Source organism: Elephas maximus, chromosome 11, assembly GCF_024166365.1.
Source record: "Elephas maximus indicus isolate mEleMax1 chromosome 11, mEleMax1 primary haplotype, whole genome shotgun sequence".
In the NCBI taxonomy this organism is placed as follows: Eukaryota; Metazoa; Chordata; class Mammalia; order Proboscidea; family Elephantidae; genus Elephas; species Elephas maximus.
In genome coordinates, this window is record NC_064829.1 from 111,267,025 (window position 1) to 111,277,729 (window position 10,705).

At 56.9% G+C, this 10,705-nt stretch overlaps 1 protein-coding gene across 1 annotated transcript; it reads left to right on the plus strand.

Annotated features, from left to right (window-relative positions):
• The first annotated feature begins 2,081 nt into the window (after positions 1–2,081).
• HIPK4 (homeodomain interacting protein kinase 4) lies at positions 2,082–10,662 on the plus strand. Its single transcript, XM_049900963.1, has 4 exons — positions 2,082–2,575; positions 5,604–5,960; positions 7,101–7,934; positions 8,432–10,662. Exons 1-4 carry the CDS (start codon positions 2,111–2,113, stop codon positions 8,591–8,593), a joined length of 1,818 nt encoding a protein of 605 aa, XP_049756920.1. The 5' UTR covers positions 2,082–2,110; the 3' UTR covers positions 8,594–10,662.
• Positions 10,663–10,705: the final 43 nt, after the last annotated feature.

A 10,705-nucleotide genomic window follows, 5' to 3' on the forward strand; every position in this document is an offset into this window, starting at 1 on the left:
CTGTCCTGCCTTCTCAGGGACCTTCGTCCTGAAAATTTCCACTTTCTTCTTAAGCTCCTTGGGCCTTCAGGCCCTCCTGGCCCCATCCACCGTCACACCCTCCCCGGGCTTCCGCTCCTCACCTTTGTGCTGACAACTCCCAAGTCCACGTGGGATCCGATGGCCTCCCAAATGCCTCCGCCAGGATGTCTCCTGGAAACTAGGAGGTTGTGTGAGCCAAGCTCCGACCCAGACTGCTCGGAGTCAAAGTCTGTCTCTGGCATCCTGTTGAGTGGCCATACCCACCCGTCGCCACTGAGTCAATTCTGACTCATGGCGACCCCATGTGTTACAGAGGAGAACTGCTCCACAGGGTTTTCTTGGCTGTAATCTTCACAGATGCAGATCGCCAGGCTCTGGGTGGATTCAAACCGCCAACCTTTAGGTTAGCTGCTGACTGCACACTGCTTGTGCCTGGGTGACCATAGGCATTCTCAAAACTTCTTTGTGCCTCAATTTTCTCTTCCATGAAATGGAACTATTGAAATTAGCTACATGAAAGAGAAGTCTCTGGTTCTTACTAGTATGTTTGTGAGGATTAGATAATGGTTGTAAAGCACCCAGTATGTGGTTAAATGTTTTGGTGTTAAATTTCCTAATCTGATCTCAGCATCTTCTCTCTCAACCTGTTCCTTGTCCGCCGCCACCCCATCTCAGAGACCACAAGCCAGAGCTCTGGGCCTCTTCCTGGATGGCTCCCGCCTTTCTCCCCAACTCATCAGTCCCGCAGCCTGTCCTCTTGGCCTCCTGAGTGTCTCATCCACCTCCCTCTTCCTCCCTCCCCAACCTCACCCACCTGAACCCTGCCCCGGCCTCCTTCCCAGCCTCTGGGCCTGCACACTTGCCCCCTGTCTTAGTCATCTGGTGCTGCTATAACAGAAGTACCACGAGTTGATGGCTTTAACAAAGAGAAGTTTATTCTCTCACAGTTCAGAAGTCCTGATTCAGGGTGCCAGCTCCAGGGGAAGGCTTTCTCTCTTTGACCTCTGAAGGAAGGTCCTTGTGGTGCATCAGTCTTCCCTGGGTCTGGGAGCATCTCAGGGCAGGAACCCCAGGTCCAAAGGACATGCTCTGCTCTTGGTGGTATGAGGTCCCCATGTCTCTCTGCTCGCTTCTCCCTTTTCTACCTCAAAAGAGATTGGCTTAAGACACTGCCTAATCTTGTAGGCCTCATCAATGTAACTGCCGCTAATCCATTTCATTACATCATAGTGATAGGATTTACAACACATAGGGAAATCACATAAAATGGTGGACAATCACATAATACTGGGACTCATGGCCCAGCTAAGTTGATAGATATTTTGGGGGGACACAATTCAGCCCATGACACCCCCTCCAACCCACCCCTTCTTCCCAGAGGAGTTTTTTGACACTCAAATCTGACCCTCCCCTCCCTTGCTCAAAGCCCTACCATGGCTCCCCAGTTTCTCAGAATAAAGCCTAAACTCCTCAGCTGGGGACTCAAGACCTTGTACAACCTGGCCCTGCCCAGCCACATGGCAGCCACCAACTGTGGCGGGTGTTTTCTAAACATAGACTTATACACACAAATGCTTTCAAGCCTCTGTCCATGCCATCCCTGTAGCCAGGAAAGCCTGCCTTTCCTCACTTCTGTCTGTAGGTACATACCGTACCTGTATGCCCAAGGTCCACATTTGGTCATCTCTCTCAGTCAACCCTTCACCTGTCAGCCTCTCCGGCGTTCCGCTACTGCGTGGGGGAGGGGGCCTGCCTGGTACCCCCCCCCCCCGCCATTCCAGCCAGGTCTCCAACAACAGAACCAGAGCCACTCAGCAACGCTGGAACTCATTCAGGGAGGCCTGGCGCCCCTCATCCCAAGCCAGGTGGGCTTCGGGGGAGGGGTGCAGCCCCTGGCAGACTCGCAGTTTGGCCGAGGGGGTAGAGGGGTGCCAGGGAGCCGGGGGCGAACCTCGCAGGGGGAGGCACGAGTGCGGTTGTCTTTCCCCCACTGGGGGGGCCCCGGGGCCGGCGGCGGGGGGGGAGGCCTCGGCGGCACAGCCTGTGGGGGTGGGGTGGCGGCAGGGCAGGGGCTGGCACGGGGGGCACCATGGCCACCATCCAGTCAGAGACCGACTGTTACGACATCATCGAGGTGCTCGGCAAGGGCACCTTCGGGGAGGTGGCCAAGGGCTGGCGGCGGAGCACGGGCGAGATGGTGGCCATCAAGATCCTCAAGAACGACGCCTACCGCAACCGCATCATCAAGAACGAGCTGAAGTTGCTCCGCTGCATGCGAGGCCTGGACCCCGAGGAGGCCCACATCATCCGCTTCCTCGAGTTCTTCCACGACGCCCTCAAGTTTTACTTGGTCTTCGAGCTGCTGGAGCAAAACCTCTTTGAGTTCCAGAAGGAGAACAACTTCGCACCCCTCCCTGCCCGCCACATCCGTACGGTCACCCTGCAGGTGCTCAGAGCCCTGGCCCGGCTCAAGGAGCTGGCCATCATCCACGCTGACCTCAAGCCTGAGAACATCATGCTGGTGGACCAGACCCGCTGCCCCTTCAGGGTCAAGGTGAGTGGCGCTGCCCAGGGCAGTCACGTCCCTCCTTCTTGTCTTCTTCCAGCTTTCTGAGGCCCTGGAGTCATCTCTTGGCACTGGGGCCTCCCTTGTCCTCACTCCTGGCACGGAGGTCTCGCCAACCCTGTCCGTGATGCCTCTCCCATATCCCGGCTCCAAAATCCTATCTCCCCATCCCAGACCTGAGGTCACCCCTGTTCCCTGTCCCAGCCCTGAGGTCTCCTCTGTCCTTGTTCCCTTCTTACCTCAGCTCCTTTGGCCTAGTCCTGGCTTGTGGGGCTGACATTCTCGTGGGGGAGATAGCGTTCCCAAGAGAAACGAGGAAACTGTTGCGTGTGAGTGAGGAGGAAGGATAAAGGAGGGAAGCAGGAGGCATGGGGAGAGGGTAGTGGTGTGTGGGACTTGGGACACGATGGTCAGGGAGGCCTCACTGAGAAGGTGGCCTTTGAGGGAAGTCCTGGAGGGAGGTAGCCATGCAGACATCTGGGGGAAGAGCCCTCAGGCGGCAGGAACAGCCAGTGCGAAGCCCCTGAGGTAGGAGTGTGCCTGGTGTCTGTATCTGAGGAAGAGTGAGGAGGCCAGTGTGGCCGAAGCATAGTGAATGAGGGGAGTGGGGGAAAGGATATCAGGGAGGTGAGGGGGCTGGATCATGCAGGGCCTGTGGGTTCTGGGGGGACTTTGGCTTTACCCTGTGGGAGATGGAGCTGCAGGAGAACATTGAGCAGAGGAGGGAGGTGATGTCCTTTGGCTGTTCCCAGGTCCCTCTGGCTGTGTGGGGGGCGGGGTGTGGGACCAGTGAGGAGGTGACAGAACTAGTCCAGGCGGGAGATGAGGGTGGACAGGACCAGAGAGAGGAGTGGGAGGAGGAAAGCGGGCTGGATTCTGGGTAGATTTTGGAGATGGAGACAACAGGATTTGCTGAAGGATCACATATGAAGTGTGAGAGAGGAAGAGAGGGCTCAAGGGGGACTGAAAGGCTGTCGTCCCGAACAACTGGGAGGGTGGCAGTGACACTGCCCATCACGGACAGCTTTGTTCAACATTTACTGAACACCTGTGCTGGCCAGCCACCAGCCCCCGGGTTCCCTTTTCCCAGTCCTGACCTCATACCCTGCCCACGCCTCCCCCGTCCCTGCCCGACCCCTCTGCTGATGGCTCTGTCTCTGGTGGTTGGTATGAACTAGGAGCACCATGAGGGCAGGCCTGGGGCCATCCGAAGCACTGCCACGTCCTCAGTATCTCTCCCAGTACAGTGCGGGGACACAGTTAGTGCTGAATGAATGTCAGAAACACAGAGACAGAGACAGGACAGACCAGATCATTCTGCCCGAGAGACGGAAAGACAGAGACCCCAGGACGGGGAGACTCCCACAAACACAGTAGGAGACAAGACAGATCCACAGCACTTAGCCATTGTTGGCACCACTACCGTGTTTGTGGAATGAATGAATGAACGTTGACTGAGTGCCCAGGGTGGTTCAGCCCCTCAGGGGTTCAAGCCCCGGCAGTCTGGCTTCAGAGTCCAGATTAAAAACGATCTCGTGATGCTGCCTTCTGCAAATGGACATTGAGGGATAGCTGAATGAAAAGCAGAGAAACTCAGAGAGGCAGCTGAGGCAGGCATGGAGAGAGAGTCGCGGAGATTCGGAGCAGGAATGGCAGACAGTTCCACCCAGAGGTGTGGGGGAGACAAAGGCTTTCAGCCGTTCCGTGCTAGCTCAACAGGTGTTCATCATCACCTGTCATGTGCCAGGGGCCTGTGGTGGCTGTTACCAGTGCTTGAAGATGAAGACAGGAGAGGACCTGGGCTTTGGGGACACACAGCCTTTCTAGTGGGTGGGTACAGAAACGGAATCAGAGAGAGACACTGAGAGATGAGAGACATCAACAAGCTACGTAGAGGCAGTTGTAAAGAAAGAAGGAGAGAAAGAGATACAAACAAGAGACAAAGAAATAGAACCACAGGTATGTAAGCCCATTCACTCAGTCAGTCACTCCTATTGCGTCCCTGCTGTGCACCAGGGACTGTTCGATTCTGATTCATAGCAAACCTATAGGACAGAGTAGAACTGCCCCAAAGAACTTCCAAAGAGCGGCTGGTGGATTCGAACTGCCAATCTGCCGGCCTTTTGGTTAGCAGCCGTAGCTCCTAACCACTGTGGCACTGGGGTTTCAGAGGAATAGAAAACGGGATGGGAAGTTGAGGGTGCAGTTTTTGAGAGGATGGTCAAGGGGGGCCTCATTGACAAGGTGACATTTGAGTGAAGACCTAAAGGAGGTATGGAGGGAGCCATGTGGATATCTGGGGAAGAGCATTCCAGACAGAGGGAACAGCCAGTGCAAAGGCCCTGAGGTGGAAATGTGCTTGCTTGTTCAAAGAATAGTGAGAAGGCTCATGTTGGTTAGGGCAGGGTGAGCGAGGGGGCAAGTGGGAGGAGATGAGGGGTAGGGCAGATTGTTGGAGACTTGAGGACCACAGTGAGGACTTTGGCTTTTATCACAGGAGGTGGTAAAAGCCACAGCAGGGTTCTGAGCAGGGAAGAACGTGCTGTGACATGGGTGCTCACAGGATCTCTCCAGCTGTGCATGTGGAATGGACAGGGAGGCCAGGGAGGAGGCTCCTACATTAGTGTAGGCAGGAGACCATGGTGGACAGGACCAGGGAGCTGTGGGTGGGATAAGGAGTGGACAGATTCCGGATCTGTTTAGAAGGTGAAGCCAACAAGATTTGCTGATAGACAGGGTGTGGGGTGAGGGAGAGAGGGGTCCTCATCCTCACAGGCATAAGTTCTGATGGAGAGACACAGAGATGGAGTCAGACACTGAGCCTGACACACAAACCAGAGACAAAGGGAAAGACAGACAGAGAGACATAAGCAGGAGATACAGACTCATGGATGCAGACAGACAAAGCAAGTGACAGATGCAGACAGACACTGGTGAGAGAAGCCAGAGCAGGCTGTGATGCACTGCCGCTGCCACTCACCGGTGCCAACTTGCCTGCCTGCCCACCTACACACAGGTGATCGACTTCGGCTCGGCCAGCATTTTCAGCGAGGTGCGCTATGTGAAGGAGCCGTACATCCAGTCTCGCTTCTACCGGGCCCCTGAGATCCTACTGGGGCTGCCCTTCTGTGAGAAAGTGGATGTGTGGTCCCTGGGCTGTGTCATGGCTGAGCTGCACCTTGGCTGGCCCCTCTACCCGGGCAACAATGAGTACGACCAGGTGCGCTACATCTGTGAGACCCAGGGCCTGCCCAAGCCCCACCTGCTGCATGCTGCCCGCAAGGCCCACCACTTCTTCAAGCGCAACCCCCACCCTGATGCCACCAACCCCTGGCAGCTCAAGTCCTCGGCTGACTACCTGGCAGAGACCAAGGTAGGGGGGCAGGCAGGTGAGGGCAGTCAGCATGGGGGTGCCTCATAAGAAAAATCTAGATTAGACCTTCGTGGAGGACCAGAAGCTTGGAGGTCAGCCATGGGAGTTGTCACAGCAAGAGAGATCTGGGCGAGACCAAAGGTGGGACTGATAGTTTGAAGGTCAGCTCTAGGGGCTGCTGCAGCAAGACAGATCTGAGTAAGATTTCAGGGACTGAAATGTAGGGGTCGGAGGTAGAGGGGCTGCTGTGAGAAGGTGGACGTGTGGGTCATAGCAAGAGGGTTCTGGGTTATACCACAGAGAAAACGTGAGGTCTGGGGTTAAGTGTGAGAGTTGCAACAGAAAGAGGGATCTAAATGAGACTCCAGGTGGGACTGGAAGTTGAGGGAAGCCTCTCAGCTACCTTCCTGGCTGCCGTCATCAAATCTGTGCAGCAAGGAGTCTGGGTCAGACAGCAGGGAGGACTGGAAGTTTGGAGCCAGTGGTGGGAGCTGTCACAGCAAGAGGGATCTGGGTGAGATCAAAGGTGGGACTGACAGTTTACGGCAGCTCTTCTGACAGCTCCATGGCTGGGGGTTATCACACTCTAAGGTAGCAAGAAGGGTCTGGTTTTGACTACAGGCCCAGGCCTGGAGGCCTGGTGTCAGATGTGGGAGCTGTAGCAAAAAGGGATCTGGATTTGACTCCAGACAGGACTAGGGGTTTCAGGCAGCCCCTTTGCTAACTGCTGGTAGGGGCTTGGACACGGCTCTGGGGAGGACTGGCCAGGGGTGAGGTGTGGAACTTGGTCCATGAGAGCTGTGGGTCAGACAACAGGAGGACTGAAGGATGGCCAGGTTCTCCTACTTCCTGCAGTAGGAGGAGAGATCTGGATTAGACTAGAGACGTGTGGGCCTCCCAGCAGCAAGAGAGCTCCAAGTAAAGTCACGGGAAGAACTGGAAGTCAGGGTGCAGGTGTGTGGACTTATAACAACAAGAGAGCTCCGGGAAAAGACTGAAAGTCAGGAGTTGTATGTGGGCCCCATGATGGCAAGAGAGCCCTGGGCCAGCCCAGGGGACAGCCTGGAGGGCAGGAGTTACATCGGGTCCCACAGCAGGAGTGGATGTGGCCTCTACCCCGTGCCCCTTGTGCCCTGTCAGGTGCGCCCGCTGGAACGTCGCAAGTACATGCTGAAGTCACTGGACCAGATCGAGACAGTGAACGGCAGTGGGGCGGCCGGGCGGCTGACCTTCCCAGACCGTGAGGCACTGGCTGAGCACGCTGACCTCAAGAGCATGGTGGAGCTGATCAAGCGCATGCTGACATGGGAGTCTCATGAGCGTATCAGCCCCAGCGCGGCCCTGCGCCACCCCTTCGTGTCTATGCAGCAGCTGCGCAGCGCCCACGAGTCCACACGTTACTACCAGCTCTCGCTACGCGGCTACCGTCTCTCCTTGCAGGTGGAGGGCAAGGCTGTATCTGCCATGGATGACGGGCCACCCTACTACCGGCTGGCTGAGGAGGAGGAGGCTGTGGGCCTGGGCAGTGCGGCAGGCAGTGGGCCCTTCTTCTGTGAGAAGGCACCAGGCATGCAAAGGGCCATCGACCAGCTGGACGACCTGAGTCTGCAGGAGGCGGGGCGGGGCCTGTGGGGTGAGACCCATGTGGATGTGGTCCCTGACATGCTGGCCCCACTCAAGGCAGCTGGCCCTGGCCGCCGGGTGCCTGACTCTGGCCCTGAGCCTATCCTGGCCTTTTACGGCAGCTCCCTAGCAGGCCGCCACAAGGCCCGCAAGCCGCCCACAGGCTCCAAGTCCGACTCCAACTTCAGCAACCTCATCCGGCTGAGCCAGGCCTCGCCGGAAGATGAGGGGCCCTGCCGGGGCAGCGGCTGGGAGGAGGGAGAGCGTCGAGGGGCCTCCGCTGAGCCGCCTACCATCCCGCAGCGGGGCGGGGATGGGCCCGACATCAAAGACCTGGCCATGAACGCTGAGGTATGCCAGGTGGTGGGCAGGTGGCAGGTGGTTCTGGGACCAGGGCCTCCCCCAGGGCTCCAGGAGGGGGGCACAGTTAACCAGGCCTTACCTGCCATCTGTATTGCACTGCGTGCCGCTGGCTGAGGGTTCAACACGCACTAACCCACATTCAGGATGTGATAAGGCTCAGCACGCACCACATTCAGGATATATGGCTCAGCACACACTAGCCACGTTCAGGATGTGATAAGGCTCAGCACACATTAACCCACATTGGGGAATAAGGCTCAGCACACATTAACACACTGAGGATATGACAAAGCTCAGGACACATTAAGGTCTCAGCACATACCCGTTTAACCCCAGGAGGAGGTGATGAGGGTTCAAAACATGTGAGATCACCCTCAGGATGTGACCAAGTGTCCACTGGAACAGGAGGGCATGCATGAAGGGCAGGCCGGTGGTACTCGGGGCTAAAGGCTTCTTGGCTGATGGCCCTCTCTTCTTCTCCCCAGAGGGCAGACCCTGAGCTCTTTGACCCCAGCAGCTGTCCTGGGGAATGGCTGAGTGATCCAGACTGGAGCCTGGAGGGTGTCAGGGGGCCACAGGCTCAGGGCCTGCTGCCCCACCACACCCGGGCCACCAGCTTTCTGCAGCATGTTGGCGGGCACCACTGAGGGTGCCCCACCCCTGCCCATTGCTGGAGTGGCCTTGACTGGGGTGGCATCCTCTCTTGACCCAAACTGCTCCTCAGAGCCACCCCCAGAACCCGCAAATTATTCTTCCAGAAAGATAGTTATCCAGAAACTCCCTATTCCTCTTGCCCATGGCACATGCCTGCACGCACCCGCAAACACTGGAGGGCCTTGGGGTCAGGCCTGTGGCCCCTCGGCCAGAGGGAGGCGGGAAGGGGGCTGCCCCCTGCTGGCCCCGAGCAGGCTCCCATCCTGCTGTCTCTGCCTATTTCAATAAAGAACTGTTCAGCATCCTGCCTCACACCTGTCCTCACTGCCCCGGGCCTGGCCTGGCCCTGGCATGGGATTCCAGGCGGCTGTCATCAGTGGAACTGAAGGGAAGGGCTGTGCTCAGCGCACACTAACCCATCCCCTAAGCTTGTTCAGTGCCTAGCATGTGAGATCTACCTTCAGAGCATTCTAAGTGTTTAGCATGTGCTAATCCAAGGTTGCCTAATGCTGAGGGCTCGCTGTCAGTTACACTGTCCTCGCTATGTGCTACGAGCTTGGTATGCACTCATTCATGCTTGGACATGTGAAGTGTAAGTTCACTTGCATGCTTGGTGCACATGCCAATGTTCAGCACATGCTATCCCACCCTTGGGATATGGCTGGGAACATGCTGAGTGTACAGCACACGCTAACCCACGCTGGCTGCTTGACCAGGGCTCAGTCCATGCTAGGCCATGTGGGTCAATACACTGTGGGCTCGTGTGCGCTGCACACTAAGGGGTCAGCACACACCAGTCCACACAGGCCACACACTGAGTGCCCAGGACACGCTGGTCCACACAGGTCACATGATGAGTGCTCAGCACATACCAGTCACATGCTGCGCTCAGCACACTCCAGTCCACACAGGCCACATGCTGAGTGCTCAGCACACTCCAGTCCACACACGTCACACACTGAGTGCTCAGGACATGGTGGTCCACACAGGTCACACGCTGAGTGCTCAGCACACTCCAGTCCACACAGGCCACACACTGAGTGCTTAGGACATGCTGGTCCATACAAGTCACATGCTGAGTGCTCAGCACATGCCAGTCACATGCCGTACTCAGCACATTCCAGTCCACACAGGTCACATGCCAAGTGCTCAGCACATGCCAGGCACACTGTACTCATCACACTCCAGTCCACACAGGCCACATGCCGAGGGCTCAACACACAGTGGTCCACACAGATCACACACTAAGTGCTCAGCACACACTGATGCACACAGCTCACATGCTGAGTGCTCAGTACACGCCAGTCACATGCTGTACTCAGCACACTCCAGTCCACACAGGCCACATGCTGAGTGCTCAGCATACTCCAGTCCACACATGCCACAGACTGAGTACTCAGGACGCACCAGCCCACGAAGGTTACATGCTGAGTGTTCAGCACACGCTAGTCACATGCTGTGCTCAGCACACTCCATTCCACACAGGTCACAAGATGAGTGCTCAGCACATGCCAGTTACACACTGTACTTAGCACACTCCAGTCCCCACAGGCCATGCAATGAATGGTCAGCACACGGTGATCCACACAGGCCACATGCTGAGTGCTCAGCACACACCGGTCCACACACTGTAGTCAGCACACTCCAGTCCACAAGGCCACACACTGAGGGATCAGCACATGCCAGTCCACACAGGCCACACGTTGAGTGCTCAGCCACACCAGTCACATGCTGAGCCCTCGGCATTTGATCTCAGTGGGCTGGCAGGTATTGAGCCTACTCAGATCAAATGCTGAGGACTCAGCATACACCAGTCTACACAGATCACATGCTACGGACTCAGCACATGCCAACCCACACTGGTCACACGCTGAGGGCTCAGCACATGCCAGTCTGCACGGGTCCTATGCTGACCGCCCAGCACATGCTAGGCCAGCAGGTCACCACAGTGTGCTCAGTACACACCAGTCCACACGGGCCACATGTTGAGGGTTCAGCACGTCAGGCCACACAGATCACACCTGAGGGTTCAGAGCGCACTAAGCTGTCCCCACAGAGGCCCATGCCAGCTTTCCCCTGGGCCCCAAGACGCTATGTCACCACTG

Coding starts and splice junctions, on each gene's coding strand:
- HIPK4 (XM_049900963.1), top strand. CDS start 2,111: ATGGCCACCATCCAGTCAGAGACCGACTGTTACGACATCATCGAGGTG. Junction 2,576..5,603: donor GCTGCCCCTTCAGGGTCAAG/GTGAGTGGCGCT, acceptor ACCTACACACAG/GTGATCGACTTCGGCTCGGC. Junction 5,961..7,100: donor ACTACCTGGCAGAGACCAAG/GTAGGGGGGCAG, acceptor GTGCCCTGTCAG/GTGCGCCCGCTGGAACGTCG.